Source organism: Musa acuminata, chromosome BXJ3-5 (genome assembly GCF_036884655.1).
Source record: "Musa acuminata AAA Group cultivar baxijiao chromosome BXJ3-5, Cavendish_Baxijiao_AAA, whole genome shotgun sequence".
Classification (NCBI taxonomy): domain Eukaryota; kingdom Viridiplantae; phylum Streptophyta; class Magnoliopsida; order Zingiberales; family Musaceae; genus Musa; species Musa acuminata.
The window spans coordinates 28,848,492-28,872,500 of NC_088353.1; the positions used below are offsets into that span (position 1 = coordinate 28,848,492).

Genomic DNA, 24,009 nt, shown 5'->3' on the forward strand with positions numbered 1-24,009 from the left:
GTGTTGACAGCTGTGTAATTGCTAAAAAAAATAAGTACCAGTGTCAGACAACAGGCTTACCACCTGCTGAAGTTTGGTACCAATGATGCTACCATTCTATAAGTTTGGAATGGTAAGCTTACTGGGCAGTGAGTAAAATTTCGAATTTGGCCAGGTGAAATCACATGTTTCACATACTGGTCTCAGGACATACTGATTAACCATTGGACTGATAAATACTGGTCCATATCGATTGGTCCAAACTTGAATCTATTCCATTAATCATGCTCTGGATGCATTAGCTAGACTGACTGGACTTGTCTGTCCAAGTCATGGTTCTTCATCTAGTCATTGAGAAACATATGCACTATTATTTTCTTATATTTATTTTGTTTTTTTCATGTTACTTGGGCAATCTTGTGGATATGCTAAATCATATGCAATTCTGATTTAAGACCATTCATGATATCTTTGGTGATTTATATACTTTTATTTAAGGTTCTAAATATTGTACCATACCGGTATATCGATCAGCTGTCTGTATGGTACGTATTGAGTTGTACCGAGTGTACCAACACACGGTATACTCAAGTGTACTGATGTACCACCCATACCGGTCCTCTATCAGATTGGTATGTACTACCTGTAACGAGTGGTATGGTATGATATTGCTAACCATGCTTTTATTCATAATTTAGTGAACACATGTACTATTTTTATTTAGAATTGCATAGTATTTGCATTCATCGGAACAATTTACTTAAATAGGTTAGTGGAATGCCAACTTTCTGCATCCCTGTTCAAGATGGTGGTGTTGGATTTGAGTATCGCCTTCATATGGCTATTCCAGATAAATGGATTGAAATGATGAAGTAAGTTGGTTGTGGAATTCTCTATTTAAAGACATTTGTTTATTAAGTTTGACGTTCAAGTGTTTACCTATAGTTGAGTATAAGAAAAATAATTCTTAGCATTGTTACTTCATGCTCAATTTCTCTACCCTGTTAATTTGTTAGTTGATACTGGACATTGTTGGGCTTCAAGAATAGCTTACTTCGAATCAAGTAATTTGATTCATGAAGCAGCTTAAAAGACAAATGATGGGTTATATTAAAAGACTTCACATGATGTATACATAAATTTGAAATAAAAACTAGGCAAGGTCCTCCAACCACATACACATGTTCAGCAAAACATTTTCTCTTCATGGGAGGAATAAAACTTTCTTTGTCTTCTTTAGTTGAATAATATTTTTAACATTATGGATCAATCTTTCTTGTACCCAAATAGCTTTCCAACACATGTTATACACAAATCTGAGAATGAAGCTGACTAATTTATCTTAAGAAAAGTTCACACCACAGAATGCAATAATGTTTGACAAAGGCATTGTATTTAATGTTAACACAATTATAACGTACTTACATTCACTAGCTACTAGTGTTAACTATTCAGCAATCTTTAATTCTCAAAGTCATTCCAATATGCTATATACCATATAAACTCTAGCGACTCAAATTTATACCTAGTCTTATTTTTCTGATGACTAAGATTTTGACAAGTTCAACATATGTATATGTGGACTGAAAGGGACTTCTGTTGGTGATTTTTCAGGTTAAAGGATGAAGATTGGAAGATGGGTGAAATTGTTCACAATCTCACTAATAGGAGATGGCTAGAGAAATGTGTGGCTTATGCTGAAAGCCATGACCAAGCTCTTGTTGGTGACAAGACCATCGCATTTTGGTTAATGGACAAGGTTCTTAATAGTCTTTTTCAGCAATATTGTATCATGTGTATTTTGAAAATTTGAACATAATGCATAACCAAGGTTCATCATACTGTGGCATACCGTTTGGTACGAGTGGTACATACCGGTCCAACAGGGGATCAGTACGGGAGATACATTGGAGCACCCGCACCCCCATGTACTATGTGTTGGTATATTTATACAAATCGGTATGTATTATATCGACAGCTGATTGGTACATCAATATAGACCGATAAGATGAACCATGGGCATAACAAGGATAATTTTTTTTTTTTCCCTGATATTAACTTGTTTTGTCTGGTTATATAACCAACTTTAGTTTATTAAAAACTTTAAATAGGGGTATGGTCCAACTGCCCCTTGGTCACCGATAAATGACTGTATAGGCTTAGTTAAGATGTCTCTTGAGCTTTTAGGAATTTTCAAAGCTGCAAAACATTGAAAGTGACAAAAATAGTAGTTAGTGCACTTGCCAATGTTTCATTAACATGCAAAGGTATAAATTCTTCCCAATACTTTAAATGTTATTTTACTCTGATTTCTGCATTTTTGATGTCATGATTTCGTTGGTGGTAAGTAGTGGACATTTTGTGACACTAAACTGAAAGTAACCTGACCAAAAATTGGCTAACTTCATCCCTTTTTAAGGTTGAGAAATTATTTGTTTTCTTTATCAGCATGAAATTTATTTGAACATCATTCTTGTGATGAACATTATGTAATCTGTCACTATGTGATGCAATTACTGTATTGTTTTTTGTTAAAATTTTCTGTATGTCACATCATACACATCATGATTTGATGCTCAAGTTCTTTATAGTATCTTGAAAGATTTCTTATTTCAGTTGTTTAACAGTTAAAGATAGTCCGTGATAATTCGTAACTTTTCTTGTTACTTTATAAAGTTGATTTCAAAATTATTTGTAATTTAACAACTAAACTGCTTCTGGTTTTTACAGTGATTATTTGTAGTTGAAGGCTGCTCTTAACTTTGATTATTTATATTAGTTAAACTCTTCATTTCATATGTGTTCATATCTTATCTTCGAGTAATAATCTCTGACATGGCGTTCTTCTTTCCAAATTGTGTTATTAATCCATGAAGCATTTCTAAGACTAGGTGACTTGTATGGCAAACTTTTCTTCTTGATAATATCTAATTTCATTCATCACTTGAGACAAACTCTACATACTCTAAATGCATTTTACTTTATTTTTGGCAATTAAATAAAACATTATACTGCCACACATAAAATGATACAATCATGTCCCCAAGTCAAGGCTTCAAATCTTGGTACTGAATGGGTACTGGTCCTTGGATTGTTGGTGTATGGTTACCAAGTATCACTACACACTTATTTGTCAGTACGAGTCCAGTTAAGGGATGAGTGGTAAATTAAAGAATAGAGAAAGAGAGAGAGAGAAGAGTGGAGGAGAGTTGATGGAGGTAGGGGAGGACATAGAGAAGGAAGAAGAGAGAAGCAGAGAAAGAGATGGAGAGAGAGAGAAAGAGAGAGGAAAAGAAAAAGGAAAAAAAGAATTGACAGTTGTGACTGCTATCATATTTAAAAAGAAAAAAGAATTGGAGCCAAACACCTCATGCCCTTCAGTACTGATCTCTTTATCGCCTGGTAAACTTGGTATAGTGAGCTTAATGAGTGATACAGCATATACCAGGCTGAATTGGACAAAATCATCCGGTCCGCATCCAATAGGCTACATACCTACTGGTACAGGCAGTATTTTAAACCATGCCCCAAACAAAAACAAGAAAAGCAGGGGTATTATCATCTCTACACAAGACTCTACCTTAATCTCTATCAGCACAAAAAAAAAGGTTGTTACATATACAATTATAAACAATCAACTAACAAGTAGAATATATTGGTATCAAACAACCATCAAAAGAAACCTGTTTGCTATACAAACTGTTCAGGAGAAGCCAACATGCAGAACAACACTGCCATGGCTATTTATATGTTAAAGGTTAGTTCCTTTCTTTCTGAATAAAGTAATTTACTTTTGTTGATTATGATCATGCAATATTGTCCTAAAGTCAAAAAAGAACAAGAGAATATTCAATACTTATTTTGAAGTACAAAATCCAAAAAATGTTGTACTGGCAACAATTTTATATATCTTTATTCTTTTTTCTGTACTTGTTAATTGTGAGCTGCTCATATTGTAAATCTTTTATTCTTCTTCTTGTTCTTGTTAGTGGGTGCATTATCTTTCACTATACTCTGTTAATTGAACAGCAGAAACAAAAGTCTGAAATTATCTTTATCGGCAATACAAAGCTGCGGTGAAATTATCTTTATGGACTGAGTTCCCCTGTCATTGCTTATGTAGGATATGTATGACTTTATGGCACTGGATAGACCATCAACTCCCAGGATTGATCGTGGAATTGCTCTGCACAAAATGATTAGACTAGTCACAATGGGTTTGCGTGGTGAAGGATATCTAAACTTCATGGGAAATGAATTTGGGCATCCAGGTACAATATGTCATGTTATGCTTAAATTATTCTAAATTTTGACCTTCATTGGCATTATTTTATTTATTAATTAAATTGTTGGCACACAGACTATTGACATGATTTTTCTTGCTAATTTCAATTTTTTTTCTTTTGCTAGAATGGATAGATTTTCCAAGAGGTGATCAACATCTTCCAAATGGGGCAGTGATACCAGGGAACAATTATAGTTATGATAAATGTCGTCGTATGTTTGATTTAGTAAGTTAGGAAGATGATGTTATTTATTTTTATTTCTATTCATGGTAGTTTATTGTGACTAGTTTGACACAAGAAAGTGGATCAAGATTTGGTAAAACTGACAAACTTAACAAAGGGGAGATAGACCATGTCATGTCAATATGTTCTAGTTGGAGGTAACAGTCATTGGCCACAAATTTTGTGGTCTGTTATTACTGTAATTTCAATCATAAATGAAAATACTAGTTTGTTTTCACATATATGCATGAAGCTATGCTTTGAAAATTTCTCATCTGCCAATCTGTTGCTAACTGGATTCTCTTGAGTCTTGATTCCACTGATTGCAAAATGTCAAATCTTATAGTTTGTTACTTTTGTATCTATCAGGAAAAAACCCAATTTTGTCCTGATACATCTATTTGCTTTGTCATACTTAAATATATAGCTGAATCTGATGTTACCTTTAACATAAGATCCTAGATATATGCTCTTAAAGTTTTACTTAGATATCAATTTGATGGATGCATATGATGGTTTCTCTATAATTTACGTTAAATATGTGAGATGTCATCTAAACTCTAAAATGTTTCACTTGGAGGAAGTTAGCAGATCACATCGATTTACATTTTTTTTTTTGTTGGTAGTGAGCAGGTATTGTTGGTTAATGCAGGCAGCTCTTTATACTGTTTCACCATCTTGTGAATTTACCTTGAAAATTAGTTTCCTATAGCATCTCCATATGTTAAAAAACAATTTAGAGCATTTTTTAAATTTATTTAAATTCATTATTTTTAATACTCACTTGTGTTCTGTACACAAATTTTGTCAGATTGCCCTGTTATAATATATGATCACTTATCATCCTTTTTAATTCTAGGGAGATGCAGATTATCTCAGGTATCGAGGAATGCAAGAATTTGATCAAGCAATGCAACATCTTGAGGAGCAATATGACGTATGTTTCCTTCTTTTTTTTTTTTTTTTTTTTTTGCGGGTAGAATCTTTACAATCCTGTGGCAGTGATTAGCTGGTTAAGGAACATCCATATTGTTAACTATAAAAAAATATTTAGATATCAGCCAAAATATATTCTTATTTTGCAAACTTATTAAAATTTAATCTGTTATCACTTTCCTTTTCAAGTTTCACAATGATTTTAATGATATATGAATTTACTAAATTAGGGTAGAATATCATATCATAATCTTTCTGAGACATTAGAAAATGCCACAGATGATGTAAATTTGGACTGAATAATTACGTAGCATGAAATGAACAACAGATAGTCGTTCATCAGAGAAAAATTTTCAATATGAACATTTTAGACTTTGATTGCAGTATTAAAATTGTGACTGTTGCTTTTTCTCCAATGTAGATCCATGGGCATTTTGTCTCAAAATTATTCACCAGAAAATATGCATAAGTCCTTTTTTTGTCATGGAAGGATATTTTTACATGTGGATGCTGTTTAAAGTGGATGTGTATTGCAGTTCATGACATCAGAGCACCAATATATTTCACGGAAAGATGAGGGGGATAAGATGATTATTTTTGAACGAGGGAATTTGGTATTTGTTTTCAATTTTCATTGGAGTAATAGCTATTTCAACTACCAAGTTGGTTGCTTAAAGCCTGGAAAATTCAAGGTATGTCAACCTTCACAAAATGCCTTCCTATGAAAAGCTACGTCTATTGTTTGGACTTCATATTTTATTTTGACGAGGCTCTTTTAGCATCAAGTTGCACGGGCTTGTTAGATCCTACTTGGTATTTATGGCTTCCTTTTAGGAAGCAGTCTCTACGTGCAAAGGATAAGACTGCACATGGTGGCACCCCATGCTGCCCTCATATTTTACATGTGAATTCTTGGATGCTGATTACTAGTTTTTACCTCATATATAACAAATCATTTACTTGTTGCTTTGCAACTAATTATGTCTGCTAAGTATGAGGTCCCATGAGTCTTCTCCCTCTGGTGTAAATATTGCAACTGCAGTGTAACTTCAGTTGTAAAGAAAGAGTTGTTTGTGATTCATTGCTCATCAGGCTATTTAAACCCATATTACCCATGTACAACTGCTAGGGTTGCCCATGGTGCCCAAAACTGATTACACAGTTCAGAACTCATCTGGCTTCCTCAGAAAAAGGTTGGAAATTTTCAGAAAATTCAAAGAATTCATAAAATGATTGAAGTTTAAAGAAGCAATACAAAGGTGAGGGTTTTAATATTTTAGTATCTTTTGCTGGCTACAAGATGTTGGCGTGGTGTGTGTGCCATCACAATTGATAGTTAGGCCAATTTCAATGACGATCAATACTACAACCTAAAGATTAAAGAGTTCTTCATCATAAACTTGAGCCTCTACAGTTAGAGCCTAAAATAGGATGTCATCCTAATCAGAAAATAGAATGTAGCTTCATATTAAGAAAAGGAAGATTAGTTGTAATTAAGAACCTAAGAAAATGTTCTGAATTTATTTCACATCAGGGTTTAAATAAGTGCTTAGGTGCTTACCTAGGCGCTTGGGTAAGGTGAGGTGAGGCCTGAGCCCCTCAATGCTCGACTAAGCAATGTGGTTCAGTGAAGCATCACCTGGTCGCTCACTTGAACCTAGAGGCATTATAGGCACCTCGGGCGAGCACGCTGTTGAAACAAATCACTCAAACCAGACTATCAAGTCTGGTTCAACTGAACAGTAGCTTAGTTAGTTCAATCAGCTTAGTTGGTTCAATTGAACCAACTAAGCTACATAACATTACTAAACTTGTGCATACAACCCCCCCCCCACCCCCCCTCGCGACTCCTAGCTCAGTGATTTAAAAAGCGCTATGTCACGGACAAACTTCTAAACAAGATGTTTGATGTAATGCTTATGTATATCCGTTTCTTTTGGCATGTTCATGCCTTGTACATGTAGAGGGGCGGCCCAATGCTTAATAGTTTCATTTTAGTTGGGTTGGTGGTCTCTTTAGGCTTGTAAATAAAGGTTGTGTCATGTAGACACGTGCGAGAGATTTTCGATCTGTAATGGACCATTTTACCCTTTGTTGTGCAACTGTTCGGAGCTTGTAAAGTCTGTTTGTAATTTGCATTGTCTATGAAGTGTTTTTCGGAGATGTTTGCTTGTGGATCCCGATTGAGGCGTTTTCTCTAACCCGTTCTCTCTTTCGTGGGTCTTAAGGGACATGGGAGACTTCGGGGAGGCTGACCTTTGCGGACGGACACGCAAGGGTGCCGCACGACTTAGGCAAAACCAGCTAAGTCCATGACAGCTTAGCGCCAAAAGGTATCAAGGTTCAAAAATGCTCGAGGCATTAGGCGCTCGCCCGAGCGAAGTGAGGCGCTAAAATATAAAAATATAAAATATAATTAATAAATATAATTATTTAAAATTTTAAATAAAAATATGCTATTAAATTAAGAAAATCTAAGGTACAAAATCACAATGTCACATTAATAAAAAGTTTCAAAATTCAAAACAAAAAAAAATTACATCAAAGTCATTCATTATAATCAATATTATCGTCATTTTCACACAAATAATCTTTATTGAATTCATCCTCTTCTTGTCCTTCTTCTTTATCAAAATATGTTTCATTCTTTATCTCTTCAACAATAGGAGCCGAGCTTGATGCTTTTGTACTCATTTTTCTCTTTATCATTTGTCTTGTATATGTTTGTAATTCTCTAGCACTTGAAGCTCTTGCCACATCTCCCCATGTCAATCTATCATCTTAAAATACAAGCTCGTCTTCAGCATCTTGCAAGTTAGCACCTATTTCTCCCATCAACCACTCATTTGAATCATCAATATCTTACAATGAGATTTGATCAATTCTATTTTACAAATCATAACGAACCTGATTATACTTTATGTAAACATAAACAAGATCGTGTAATCGTTGATGTTCGAACTGATTTCTTCTCTTTGAGTAAATCTGTCATGTCATATAATTTAAAATTTTATTAATACATCTATCTAAATAAATAAATTAATTAAAATAAAAATATTTAGTGATCCTTATATGCTAAAAAACACTCTAATTTCGCTTACAACCCGAAGCACTACATGTCAAACTAAGTACTTTGATAGCAAATTACTGTAAGTTCGAGGTGAAATTTCCAAATTTATATTATTATTAGCAATAACATAGTAATATAATATAGATAAAATTAATTATATCAAATTATTAATACCTGGAGACGTAGTCCTGAATCGAACGACCATTGGAATTCCAAAAAGACCTTTGACATTTTTATATAAAGATAATTCACGAATAATCTTATCTTGCACCTCAAGGCTGAGAACTATTCTTGTAATGCACTGATATAACCCATCCAAAACTCTGCATCAAACCCAATAAATTTAATCTTATAAAAAAATTCAAGGTTCAAATAATATCCTACTGTATGTAAGGGGTGATAAAGTTGACAATTCCATCTTTCGTCAATGATTGTAAAAATTTTCTCATATTTTTCTTCATTTTCATTAAAAGACTTTTTAATCATTTCTTTTTCTCTATCCATAGCCTCGTAAATATATCTTATTGCAGGCTTATTTTCATTATCCACTAACCGAAGGACTCGAATAAGAGGGTCCATTACTTTTAATATATAAACTACATGATTCCAAAAGGATGACATTAATATGATATCAGTAGCCCTATTGTCTTTTGCTTCTTTTGTCCATTTGCTTATCACCTATTTCTTAGAGGTAAATATGTTTCTTAGATTATGTTTTTGACGATACATGCTCTGTAATGTCAAGAATGAAGTAGCAAATCGGGTGACACCATATCTCACTAATTCTTTGTTCCATGTGAATTCTCTCATCGTATTCAAAGCCCTAAAATGATTATAAAGAAATCCAACAACAAAAATTACCCTTTCTAAGGTTTTCTTGATGTCTAAGATCTTTTTAATATCCTCCAACATTAAATCAATACAATGTGCTGCACATGGAGTCCAATATAAGTGTTGTCTTTTTGTTTCAAGCAATTTACTTGAGACAAAGGATAACAAAAATGATAAGAGTTAAGAGTTTAACATATTTAATTGAAGATAAAATAATTAAAAAAATCAGCCCTAATATGATTATAAAGAAATCTAACAACAAAAATTGCCCTTCCTAAGGTTTTCTTGATGTTTAAGATCTTTCCAATATCCTTCAACATTAAATCAATACAATGTGCTACACATGGAGTCCAATATAAGTGTGTTGCCTTTTTGTTTCAAGCAATTTACCTGAGACAAAGGATAACAAAAATGATAAGACTTAAAAGTTTAACACATTTAATTGAAGAAAAAATAATTAAAAAAATTCAAAAGATGAATATTACTAGCTAATTCATAGTTGCTTCCATTATCGGCTATGATTTGAATGATATTTTGTTTTCTAATTTCTTCCACGAAGTTGTCAAGTAAATCATATATCTTGTCTCCAGATTTTATAAAAGATAAAGCATCTATTGACTTTATAAACATAGTCCCTAAAGAACAATTAACCATAAAATTAATTATACTCCTACGCCTCCTATCAGTCCAAACATCTGATATAATAGAGCAACCATGTGTTGCCCATGAATTTTTATGACCCTTTAGTAAGTCATTTGGATAATTCAACTCTTTTTGCAACAATGGAACTCGCATCTCAGAATAACTTGAAGGTTTTAATCCCACACCATATCTTCCAATAGCTTCAATCATTTCCTTAAAACTGTCTAAACGAGTTGTACTAAGGGGAAGACCAACCTGATAGAATAAGTGAGCAATATGCTGAATTGTTCTTCCTCTTATTTCTTTATCATAAGCATCACTTATATTTGTTTGTCTAAATTTTGAGCCTCCTGCTTGCCCTTGTTGCTTCTGTGATCCTTGAAACATATATAGATCCATCGGTCCTTTTTTACCATTCTTAGTACTCATAATGTCTTTTTCTTTTTTGTCGTATATTTTTCTCCCACTTAGGTTAAATACTCACAGAATAATCTTCTTCTTTATCCCTGAGATGTTCAACATTGTCTTCTGGTAAATTCTCGTAAGATTCATTCTTTTACGTCTTCTTTTCATTCATATAACTCAGCAACTCTTCTTTTACCAAGTGGACACTTTTTGTAAGTTGTTGCATTCTTGAAATTTCCTACTAGATGTTGTTTTGCACGAAAAATACCTTATCTAGTAGTCTTATCGCAGAACATGTAAGTCACTTAGGATCTTTCGGATCCTTTAGATAATTATACTTCCATGCAGGATCTTTTTTTGATGTCATTGGAGACTCTATTGAGTTACTTTGCACACTTGTCATTTATTCTGAAACCTAACAATAATTTCAAATAAATAAAAATTAATAGTATTAAAATCAAAATAATATATTATTAATCTAATAAATACAAATACTGTTACAGTATACTGTTAATAGTATACTTTCGAAAGAGAAGAGAAGAGTGTAAAGGGAAGATCGAGGGTGCTAACTGAGAAAAGCGGGAGCGGTAGTAGTAGCGGCAACGGCGAGCGATGACAATGGCAGCGGTAGCAGTGAGTAGCGGGAGCGGCGATAATGGCAGCGACAGCAGCGAGCAGCGGTAACGGGAGTGGGAGCGGCGACAGCGGCAGCGGTTAAAGTGAGAGCGGAGAGCGGCGACGGTGGCAACAGCAGCGGCAGCAGCGAGCAGCGGGAGCGGTGATAACGGCAACGGTAGCGTGAACGATGAGCAGGGTTAGGGTTGGGGAAGTCGCGTTGATATCGGTGCTTTAATTGAACCAACTAAAGTACTGGAGACCAAACCAGACCTAAAATGCTAGTTCGATCGCCTGGTTTAACCCAGGCGCTCGCTCGAAGCGCTTGGGCTCGGGTCCGCGCCCAGGCAACGCCTCTTTGAAGCGCGCCGCCTGGAAATGAAGCGAGGCGCTTGGGCCTCGCCTCGCCTTGCCCGAGCGCCTAGGCGAGCACCCGAGCGCCTATTGAAATCACTGCCCTAGCCATAAACCCTACTTTGTGCGCAACTATTGCCTCCATCATCGCTTCCTTTGCCATTGCCTCTATCGCTAATGCATAGGATTGATCGTTCCTCTATCGCTGATGAACGGGTCCGAAGGTCTAGCTTTCGTGCGTAGTTCCCTCCGTCGTCGCTGCTTCCATGTGCAGCTTCTTCCACTATCGAGGGAGAGGACCGTAGCTTCCTCCATCATCGACGGACATATATGAAGCTTCCTCTACCCATGATGTCATCATTCGCAGCTTCCATCATCGCTGCTGTCATCATCTAAAGCTTTATCTGTCACTGTTGCTATCATCCATTACTTCCTCTATCATCGCTGCTGTTGTCGTACATAGCTTCCTTCGCCATCGTTGTTCGAAAGTTCCTCCATTACTACCACCCTCTCCTTCCCCACTTTCCACTATCGGTGACTCGTTCTCCCCTCCTGATGTAAAAAATCAAGAATGCAAAGCAGAATCAAGCAAGGAATTTCAAGAATCAAGAATGCATAAACATGCAAGAAGTGTCCACCTGATGTAAAAAAAAAATTATTGGCTTATATGATTGAAAAAAAGATGCAAATGAATGAATCTAATGGGATTTTTCCCAAAGATAATGTTGAACATGTTGGGAAATCATGGGGGGCGACATCACATGCGTAGCGGAAGAACAAGAAAACAAAAATCCCCGATTCCCAAAAAGATGTTCGTCGTCGTGCGAAGATTGGTGCGCAAAAATCCGCAAAACACAAAACTGCGTATAGAGATTGTGTTACCTAGGGAGATCGTATATCCATGTTTCCTTGCAGATCCTTAGGAGAGGGTGAAGGAGGTCAAGCGTCCTCCTCTCTAGCGGTGATCCACACAGCAGGGTTGCGACGACGCTCCTCAAAACTCCAAGCCTACTCTGAGGTGGAGAGGGAGAGGAGAATAGGAAAGGCAAGCAAAGACTCTAGCCTATGAGGCTGTGAATCCCTCCTATTTATAGAGATCCCATGTCAAACCCTAATGGGTCCTTCCCTAGTGGGTATTGGATCTGCATCCAATAAGACAAGGGCTCCGTCGGATATCTCATATCCGAACCTCTACTCATCGCAATGCCTACCATATGTGTGTGACCCTCTAGGCTCAATATCGAGCTGGCCGTGAGTCATACCTGTCAGAACTCCTTCTAACTCAGTGAATTATTATTTCTGTAATAATTCACTCGACTCATCGACTACGGACGTACTAGGCCACTACGCCGTAGTCCCCAAACGATATAGGGGAATCCAATCCATTGGACCTGTCTGTCCTCAGTTACCATGTACCTATAGTCCCTCATCCATCTAATATCCCAGAGACCGTATATCGAGCATGGTGCTGTCAGACCCATACGGTTTTTACTCGAGTCTCGCTCTAATCGGATTCTCCTGGAGAACTCTTTCTCTCTCAACCCGAATGACCCTGGCCAGGGATTTGTCTGAGCAAGAACACATGAGATATTCCTCTCATGACGCCGAGAGTGGATGATTCTCTGTCGACACTCAATAGCCCTCGTAAGGTCGACTACCACTCCCAATGACCAGCTGTACTAGATCTGGGACAGCCAAACCTATAAGTCTGGTATCAAAGAGTGGAGCACTCATATAGGACATCCTTGGTGTCTCAAGTCTAAGGACCAGATACACCACTAGGACTATGGAATCGCTGTCTGACAATAATGCATCATCAACCATCCAGCATTCCGTAAGCGGATCAATCAGTGAACTCATTCTCCAATGAGCACCTGTACTATATCCCTAGTGTCCCTACACGAGCAGCTATGAGACCAGCTGCATCCATCATATGGACGGGTATACAGCACACTAGTTTATCTGGTTATCACGATGTCCCTCTCGAGTAACCTATGACCGGGATTATTTAGGATATGTGTTTAAAGGTGAATCGATCTCATTATCGTGATCTCATCACGATCCGATTCCCATTGCACAAATCCAAGGACATCACAATATATATATGCATTTATGCAATAGTTATAAAGTGATATACGCTAAAATATAATAAGCAAAAAGATTCTGTATCAAGTCACACGTGCCATCACTCACGTGATTGGCTTGCTGGGCACCTATGACTAGCAGAATATATTAGAGATGATGAAGAAGAAGGTTATTTAGAAAGTGTCAATACAAGTGGGGAAAAGAGTATATAACAAAAAAGGAAAAGAAGTCATGATTGTTAAGAAAGGTAAAAAGAGACCGATAAACTTATATATGTATCAAGGATCACAAAAACAATAAGGTTAAGTAGGAGCAAAACTAAGATAAACAAATATAAGTGATGCTTATGATAAGAAAATAAGGGGAAGAACAATTTAGTATATTGCTCACTTCTTCTATTTGGTCTTTCCCTTAGTACTTGTTATTTGAAAAATTTTAAAGAGATGATTGAAGTTATTGAAAGAAATGGTAGTGGATTAAAACCTCCAAGTTATTATGAGTTACGAGTTATATTACTGAAGGAAGAGTTGGATTATACAAATGGTTTATTAAAGAGCCACAAAGAAATATAAGAGTTGCTCGACAAATTTATGAAAAAAATTAGTGAATAAAATATTGTCCAAGTTATAACCGACAATAGAAGCAATTATGTACTAGCTGATAAGATTTATCTTTTGAATTTTAAAAAATTTTAATTACTTTGTCTCTAATTTGAATGGAAGAACTCCTATGTCTTATCAATTTTGTTATCCTTTATCTTAAGTAAATTACTTAAGTAAAAAGACATCATCTATATTAGATTCCATGTGCAGCACATTGCGTTGATTTAATATCGAAGGATATTGGAAAGATTCCTATTATTAGGAAGACTTTAGAAAGGGCAATATTTATCGTTAGATTTCTTTATAATCATATTGGGACTTTAAATATGATGAAAGAATTCATTGGCAACAAGGAATTGGTAAGATATGGTGTCACCCGATTTGCTACTTCATTCTTGACATTATAGAGCATGCATCGTCAAAAACATATATTGAAAAACATGTTTACTTTGGAGAAATGAGTGAGAAACAAATGGATAAAAGAAGCAAAAGGCAAAAGGGCCCGGTATCATCTTAATGTTGTCCTTTTGAAATTTTATAGTTTATACATTAAAGGTAATCCTCTTGTTTGAGTCTTTCGGTTGACAGATAATGAAAAGAAGCTTACGATGGGATATATTTATGAGGTTATGGATCGAACAAAAGAGATGAAACCAATATCTTTTGATGAAATAAAAAAAAAATATATAAAATAATTTACAATTATTGACGAAAGATGAAATCATAAATTTCATCGTCGATTATATGCTGTTGGATATTGTTTGAAATTCATTGTGCTTTCTAGTTTTGCTGCAATTATTGCTGCATAATCTTAGGACAATGTGCTGAACCTTGGTCTGACGCTAAATATAAATGCTGTCATAAAAGAAGTAACTAAAATTTAATTTATTTACTTATATGTACCTTTTGATTTGCCTGCATTATTAATTGTGATAATATGATCAAACTTCATTATCTCCATGTTGATTAAAGGCTGATTCTCTTGTTATATGAACAAATGTAATTCCCTTCCTAGCATCTAGTGTGCTATTCCAGCTGGCATGATGCAGCAGGAGACTTAGGTTGATTGGCACAAGCCATGTGCATGGCATAGATATGTTGGCATACACCCTTCGGTCTTGTCAACAGGGAGCTATGTGCTAGCATGGTTTGGCACAGTTGTGACATGCAATCCTTGATGCAGAGTTATAACCATATTAAGGAACTTTGTTTCGCCTGGTCCAGTTCCTGTGAACCGATATTTACCAAGGAAAAGTCCCATTTCGGACAGTCCAGTCCTTTCGGTTAATTAAAAAAAAAAGGATCTTTTAGTTTAAGAGTCTGAATCAGGAGCCCTCTGGTCCCCTGGTCACGCAAACATCGTCTTCCACCATCGACCTACTGCCCTGTATTTCTCCTCTCCTTCTGCTCTTCCTGCTGCCTTCTCTTCTTTCTTCCTCTCCCCTCCTCGTCCCCCTCCCAGCATATTTGGTACTGTGATCCGGGATACGTTATGTAGGTAGCTGGAATGGATTGGACCCAATACCGATCTGGCCATGGGTCCGGCACCCGAAATTGGATCTTTGAACCATATAATTAATTATATGGCTTGTTAATGTTTCACTGTAAACCTCTTTTCTTGTTATGAACTCGCTATTGGAACATATTTTATCTGCTTTATGAATTCTGTACTAATTTGATTTTGGATTCATTGTCAATTTTTGGTGAGTGCATTTGTTTATGATCTCTCTGGAAGTTCTGATAATGATGATGGCCTTCCCAAGTCTCGATTTTGGTTCATTAATGCAATTGGTGCATGTGGTAATGAATTAATTGAGTGACCTTCAGGTGGTTTTGGATTCCGACGATAAACTGTTTGGTGGATTCAATCGAATTGATCACACAGCAGAGTACTTCAGCACTGTAAGACTTTCGCTTATAGGCTGGTTTTTCGTGAACTCTGAGGATTTTTCAAGAATGGCCTTCAGCATCGTTTTTGGACATGCAGGAAGGGTTATTCGACAACAGGCCTCGCTCTTTCTTGGTGTATGCGCCAAGTCGAACTGCGGTAGTTTATGCTCTTTCTGAGGACTGAAGGAAGACAAGCTGCAGTGAAATGCCAAACAAAGCCATTTTTATCTATTAGTTAAGCAAACTGCTGCAGTGAAAAATGCAATTGCTGGTGATGTGTTTGGTCGTTTCCTGCATCCCAAATTGGAGCTTAAATGGCATACTTAATCACGATGATCGAGAAACCAACGTTCCAGGATAGATTGCGACGTTGGGCTGGAACAACCATTATATTCTCGATTGCTCCTTGTGCCTCTTAGCGGCATCAATTAACCGGCTGCTGATGTCACCTCGGCAGCATGTATATGGCATCCTCCTTTCTCCTTTTTCGTTCGTATTAATGAAAACCGTTTTCTGCGAGGGTTTCTGCTTTCTCCATTGGTTTATATGTACAAAAAATTAGGGTAAAGTTGTCTGTGAACTTGAAGTTATTCATGAATGACCACAGGAGGTCCAGTAAGAAAGATAACTTTATTCAGAAAGAAAAAAGGCTGGGATTTTGTACTAACTTAAGAATCGCCCTGCTGATAGATCTATGAGGCTTTCTTCTATATATGCGGGGGTCTCCCGGCGGCGGTCCCCAGAGTCAGTCCTACGTGTTTGGGATCCATGTGAGTAAAAGAGCCTAGAAATAAATATAGCGAGTGGAAGAGTAATTAATATTATTTGGTCATAAAAGACTAAATGGATGGAAAAAAAAATAGAAAAAAAAAGTAAAGCAGAGGAGGAAGTGTGGCTTTTCCATCGACATGGTTCTCCTCCTCCTACTATGGATGGTCATGAGGTTTTTGATGCATTGTTTTCCCTGTGACGTGAGAATTGATGAGTGCAAGATGTAATGTGCGGCTTTTCTCGTCCTGAGGTGGAATGGACGCAGTTGCGGATAGGCTTATAGCAAGATGAGCTATGGCAAGGCAGTTGCGGACCCGATAGGCTATGGGAGAAGCTGGACCGAACGATAGGGACAGTGTGAAGTCAACTAATACTTCTTTTCATCTAATGCGCACAGCATGTAACGTATTAATGTATATAGCGTTCGTAAGTATAGTAAACTCACCATTTGCTTTAAGAATTGAGTGGCAACGATACTTGGTTGGAATTGGAGTCTGGGCCTGTGTGAAGTCTTAACTAATACTGATTTCGTAGTTCATCTAGTGCAAAGAGATTGGTCATACTAAATCTAAAATTTGATATACTATAAAAGTTTAAGATAAAAAAGTGTAAATAATATCACACATAAAAGATCTTAAGAATAATATGGTAGATGTGAAGAGGTTTGGTAATAAAATTTTAGTGCTAAAATTTGTTATAGGTAAAGAGATTTTAAATGTTGTAAGTGTAACTTGAAAGATGAACAAATCAAAAAAGAATTTCAGAAAAAGTCAAATGATGTCATTCAAGCAATACCTATAATTGATAAAAATATATAACTAGAGGATATTTGAATAGTTAAGTATAAAAAATTTATGTGGAACGGTTATGGAAAAAGAAATGATGAGGGCTGACATGATGAAGTTAGATAAAAATATATGCAAGAATTGTCAAGTTATATGTGGTCAAAACTTAAGGAATCAATAGTATTAGATATAGAAAATGATTGAAGAAAAAGATAGCGAAAAAAGGTATTAGAACTAGATGATGAAATCTTTAAAAATATAAGGAATTTTTTACAAAAAGTTAACTTTAGAATTTAGATAAGATAATATTAATATTATTTAGAGATAGATAGCTGGAAACTGATGCCAAATAATTGAGATTAGGTGTTTGTTGTTGTAATAGACTTTGATATTCGAACAAATGTTGATAATGGTAGCAATTACGCTATATTTGGATATAATTGTATCGGTCAAACATTTATATTATGGGGCTCGGGTATGGAACTATAAACCCAACCCAACCCCCCCCCCTCCCCCGCGCTCTCTTTGGTACTAGTAATAAGGAACGAGGCTACTTGTTTCGTTTCACTTCTGAAGAGGATGTCGTGAGAGTCTTTAATGCAGGAACCATGATCCTTCGGTAGTGATCGGCTACATCTCCTTCCCGTAGAAATCAGACTTTCGCCCTCTCTTGGAACGATTTCAGATTGCTCTTGTGTAGGTTAGGTCGAAATATCATGGTTACCATTCGAATACTGGAAATTGGGAATATGAACTACCTTGTCCAGGTCATCGGCCCTCGGAATGAATGTTCGTGGACGGTGGATGGAAGGCTCTTCAGATAAGGTTTATGAGGGGAGGGATACCTCTGCGTCAGGACCATCTAACGGCATGGGAGCAACTGTAACAATGGCAATCGCTGAGGCTACCCGGGACACCGATGAGAACTTGTATAGCCGTGGATCTGTTCGCCGGAAAACCGCCTCCGATGGCGCCACCGAGCTCAAATGGAATAGGATGGAAGGCATGGGAAGAACGGAGACACGTGAGTTTACTGTTCCACTGGATGCTAAGGTTATTGCGTCAGCATTAATGGCCGCTAGCAAAGCTGATGCCTCAACTGCTAGACAACCTTCTCCTGCTGCTGCTGCAGCAGATGTGCAGCGGAGAAAAAGGCTCAAGCCGAAGCAATGGACCCACCGAACCAGTCAACGAGCGTCTTGGACCGGTCGATGAACCGCATGCTGGCTTCTACGTGCCACTAGGTGAGGAGGAGCTCATGGTCCAATGAACCGGATGGTTCCGATGAAGCAACAACCGATGGGATTCAGTCGGAAGGTCTTTGATAACCTTGGCCAGATGAGAAACCACGAAGCGGAAGCAGCGAGAACTCGTCTTTGGAGGACTCAGGCCTTCGATCAGATAACTCAAAGGCCTTGCGAAGCCCGCTGAGAAGACGCAGCCCCTCCTGCAAGCGAAGCAATTGGAAGAACACCTCCCGCCTCACAGCGATGGATTCTGCGATGAAGCAGATGACACTAACGAAGGAGACGATCAAACCCTTCAGGAATTCCTCAAGGGAAAGCACAAATTAGTCTGCAAGACAGACTCAAATTTAACTCCAACCTGATCAGGACCAAACATCCTAGAATTCTACCGAAGCAAGCTATGCTGAAGCGACAAACTATGCATTGTAGGGGGCTAAGAGAAAACTAGTTAGGGATTAGACCAGTCTAATATACCAGTTATGAGTGTTTCATTCTTTGATATCATATTTATAAATCTGAAAGTTTCAGATCTAGCACAGCCAATCATCAAGAGTGATAGCCAACCTTATGAGGATAATTAAGTATCGATCATCTACTCTCGATTTCACGAGAGAAATGTCTCATGTATTCTTACTCAAGCAAATCTCTAGCTAGGATATTTAGATTAAGAGAGAAAGAAGTTCTCCGAAAGAATCCGATTAGAGCGAGACTCAAGTAGATTCCGTATAGGCATCAAAACACCATGCTTAGTATATAATCTCTGGAATATTAGATAGATTAAATGACTATAAATACACAGTAACTAAGGGCAGATATATCCAATAGATTAGATCCCCTTGTATTATCTGGGGACTATGTGTTGAGAAATCTTATGCGACATCACATGCATAGTAGAAAAATAAAAAATAAAATAGGTTCCAAAAAATTTAATATCGGATTGTCATGCAAAGATTGGTGCGTAAAAAATCGTAAAACTAAAAATTGCGTAACACGTGTGAGATGATTTACATAGAGGAGATCGTATATCTCCAAAATCGTAAATCCAAATCTCTGGATGAAAGAGGTCGGATATCCTCCTCTTTAATGGTGATTCACAAAGTAGATGACGTGACGATGCTCCTCTTTCACAGCATGATCTTTCCTCTCATTTGCGCACCACAAGACTATGCCAAGATTAAGAAGGGGTTGGCCCTTCTTGTTGTCCATACGCCCCAAATAGGGCTGTCGGCTGAGGAGGAGAGGGAGGGAGCATAATAGGAGGCGACAGCTAAAAGGAGACTAACCTATGCCCCTTTAGTTCCCTCCTATTTATAGAGGTACCTATCAAGTTAACCCTAATAGATCCTGCCCTATTGAGTATTGGATTTCTATCCAACTACCCAAGCCTCTTGGATTAATGGATCTTTATCCAATAATTACTATTTGATCTTATTGGGTCTCACCCAAAAGGTTCAATAATATAGGGGTTTATTGAATATCCAATAAGATAAAGGCTCGACGAATATCTGATATCCATACCTCTATTTTGTTAGGATCGAAATCAATACTAAGAGGGGAGGTGAATTAGTGCTTTCAATAAAATTATTGGTTTAAAAAACTTTTGTTTGATAAAGCCATATCAGAAAGATGTTTAATTTGAAAACGTTCATAAATATAATGAGTAAGTAAACAAGTAAATCAGTTAGCAATATAAACGAAAAATATGAAGGAAATGTAAACCGATTTTATAGTGGTTCGGTCGTCGTGACCTACGCCCACTCCTGATTCCTCTTCACTCGAGGCTACTGGCTTTCACCACCGATTTTCTTTCCAATAAGCGAAGATTAACTACCATTACATCTCTTTCTCCTTTTCATAGGTTTAGGAGATAACCTTTACAAGCCTCTCTTTTTTAGACCTCACTCCTCCCTTAGAAACCTTCTAACTCTAAGAGGAAGAGACTCACTAACTTTAGAGAGATTACAATACCTTTTTTTCAAGTATACTTTTCCTCTTTTTCTACTCAATTTCATGCTCTTCCAAGTAGAAATAACTAGGGTATTTATAGACCCCAGATGACTTCAAAAATAGAGTAAAAAAAGGTCTCATCTTGAGTTTCCTGGGTCATAGCAATACCACTGCTTATGCTGGGCGGTACCACCACCTGACACTAGGCGACACCACTGCCCAGTCTGGCAGTACCTATTAGGATCAATAGGGCACTTGGGGGGGGGGGGTTTGAATTAGTGCAGTGATAAAAATTACGGTTATAATTCCAAATCTTTCCGAGTTGATAAAAACATAATGAAGAAATCATATAGAGAAGATGTCGACGTGAAGTAAATAAAAAATGCAAAGTACAGCTAAGTAATGAAAGCAAGCAGTAAGGAAAGAACATATCGGATTTATAGTAGTTCGATCATTGTGACCTACGTCCACTTCCGATTCCTCCTCTGTTAAGGTCACCGATATCCATTAATGGTCTTCCTTTAATAGGCGAAAACTAACCACTTTCTTATAACAATTTCTCCTTTTTCTGGTTTAGGAGGCAACCCTTATAAACCTCTCACCTTACTTGAATGATCATAAGACTTAGAAAGGGAGAATGAGGACACTTAGCACTTTTACAACACTTTCATACCCTAACATTTCAAGATTTTGTTCACACTTTTGTTACTACCTCATGTAGAAAAGAGTTGGGTATTTATAGGCCCTAATGGCTTCAAAATTAGAGCAAAAAATTGTTTCATCTTGGGTTTCCGGGGTATTAGTGGTATCACTCCCTAACACTCTAACATTGGGCGGTAGGACCACCCAGTCTGACGGTACTACCGCTTGACAAAGTCTTGGAGACTGGGCTTTGATGGTACCACTGCTTGACAAGGTAGTACCACTGCCTAGCAGCATTAACTACCGACAGTACCACTGCCCATACCACCTAGGAGGCTGAGCCTCAAGGGGTTCCACCACCCACCTTGGGCAGTGCCTGTTAGGATCGAGTCAGCACTAAAAGGGTGGGGGTGAATTAGTGTAGCGGTAAAATTATATTGAGTCGGAAGTCTCGTTCGATAAAATCGTTGACAAAATGAGTTTAACTTGAAAGTGTACGGAAGTGTAGTAAAAGTAAGAATTCAGTTTGCAATATAAGGAAAATGCATGAAGGAAATGCAAACTAGATTTTTATAGTGGTTCGGTCGTCGTGACCTACATCCACTCGAGGCCATCGGCTTCTACTATCGATCTTCTTTCAATGGGCGAAGATCAACTACTCTTTTACACCCATCTTCTCCTTTTCATAAGTTTAGGAGACAACCTTCTACAAGCACTCACTTCTCCGTAAACATAATTCTAAACTTTGAACTAGAGAAAGGGATCTCTCAAGTGATTGCTATGGCGCTTTCCCACTTTTAAGCTCTCTATGCTTGTGTATATTAACCAAGGATGAGAGGGGTATTTATAGGCTTCAAGTGCATTCAAACTTAGAGCCTAAAAGTATCTTATCCCTAGTTTTCGGGGTACTAGCGATACCACCGCTTGTGCTAGGCGGTACCATCGCCTACAACACTGACACTAGGCGGTACCATCACCTAGACTAGTGGTACCACCACCTAGACTGATGGTACCACCGCTTGACACAATCTCGAAGATTGTGCCATCGACGATTCCACATGTTGGGTCATTGTTTGGGCCTTTAACTTGGCCCAACAAAGCCTATACTTGGGCCCAATTGGACCCTAATTAAGTTGGCTCAATTCTAACCCAATTATGCCTAAAACCTACTTCGATCTAGACAATTATTACAAAGCTTGAATCAAATATTGTCCGGCATGTCATTGGTTCATCGACACTTCATTTGATTCTTCGGCGCATTGTCCTCTCTTACAGTCTATTGCTCAATCGGCTAGTTGACCTCCACAACTCTGATTTCCTTAGCATAATTTTCGCTCTTATTGGCCCAAAGCCCGATCCCATGCCCCGAGGCCTTCTATCGATACGTTTATCGATCCTTTGGCTTGATGTTTAATCTTCTAACATGTTTTACTCTAGCCCAATATGATTCTTCCTACCTTAATTATCTCTCTTTGATCGAAGCTTCCTATGTCACTCAAAATGCAGATCAGATAAATACTATCAATTAGTTTCATCATCAAAATATGAGATTCAATAGTGTCACCGCTTGGCATGGCTCCAAGTGGTTGAGTAGTCCATCCATCCGGCCCAACTCAGCCCTGTTTTGGGCCCTAACTGAGTTAGTGGGATTATCTCACAATCCTAACTCAAGCTAAGTTTTAACTATGACAATTAAAGCATTAACTAAGAAATTCTTGTTTGGTATGCCAATTGTTCTTCCGGCGAAATCTCGATGAACTTATGGTGAACTCTCGACAAGCTTTTGGCGAACCCCCAATGAATTCTTGGCGAACTCCCGAAGAACTCTCAGTAAACTCCCGATGAACTCTCGGCGAGCTCCCGATGAACTCTCGGCGAGTTCTAGCATATCGTCCGAATCTTCGATGTATCATCTGATTTTTTACTCCGACCCAACATCTACTTTATGCCTTATTTATTATCGTAGTTAATCGTGCAATACTCTTCTCAACATATGGATTAGATCAATAATTTATCAATTGATTTCATCATCAAAATTCAAGATTTAACAATCTCCCCTTTGATGATGACAACCAATTGATGACGGAATTAACCTTAACTCCGCCTATCTATATGTCAAAAATGAGATAAACCAAACTTGAATTTCAAAAAGGAATCATGACCTTTGAATTCAAGTGAAACAATTTTTATCACTAAGATCAAATGCAATATATCGAAGTTTCATACATTGTCTATCAGCATAGATTAAAGTCATCCAAGTATAACATGCATAATTTCATCATTTCATACATGATAATAAAGCATACAACATTGTATGATAACATTAAAGAGTACATGGAAGAATCACATTAAAAAGTACATGGAAGAATCACATTAAAAGGTATATAGAAGAATCCCATTAAAAAGTACATAGAAGAACCCGTCGATGTCTCCCCCTTTGTCATCAACAAAAAGATATTTAAACACACTAAATGCTTTAGAAATAGAAGAATATATAAGAAAAATACCTTCATCGGATTTTGCATCAAATTTTCCCAAGATATCTTTTTCGTTTAAAATAAAACATTTACAACTAAAAACTTTAAAATACGAAACATTAGGTTTTTTGTTATTCCATAATTCATAAGGAGTTTTGGAAAGTAATGGTCTTACTAGAACCCTATTCATGACATAGCATGCCGTGTTAATGGCTTCGACCCA

General features: G+C 37.2%; 1 protein-coding gene across 1 annotated transcript in view; it reads left to right on the forward strand.

The window, feature by feature from the left end:
* LOC135637727 (1,4-alpha-glucan-branching enzyme 1, chloroplastic/amyloplastic) overlaps positions 1-16,380 on the forward strand; it is a 71,885-nt gene extending 55,505 nt beyond the window's left edge. Inside the window, exons 8-15 of the mRNA XM_065150479.1 lie at positions 748-851; positions 1,594-1,738; positions 4,103-4,250; positions 4,390-4,490; positions 5,347-5,424; positions 5,960-6,115; positions 15,855-15,929; positions 16,015-16,380. Coding sequence (XP_065006551.1) covers positions 748-851; positions 1,594-1,738; positions 4,103-4,250; positions 4,390-4,490; positions 5,347-5,424; positions 5,960-6,115; positions 15,855-15,929; positions 16,015-16,101 — 894 coding nt within the window. The 3' untranslated portion in view covers positions 16,102-16,380. The remainder of the gene's footprint in view (positions 1-747; positions 852-1,593; positions 1,739-4,102; positions 4,251-4,389; positions 4,491-5,346; positions 5,425-5,959; positions 6,116-15,854; positions 15,930-16,014) is intronic.
* The last annotated feature ends 7,629 nt before the right edge of the window (positions 16,381-24,009 follow it).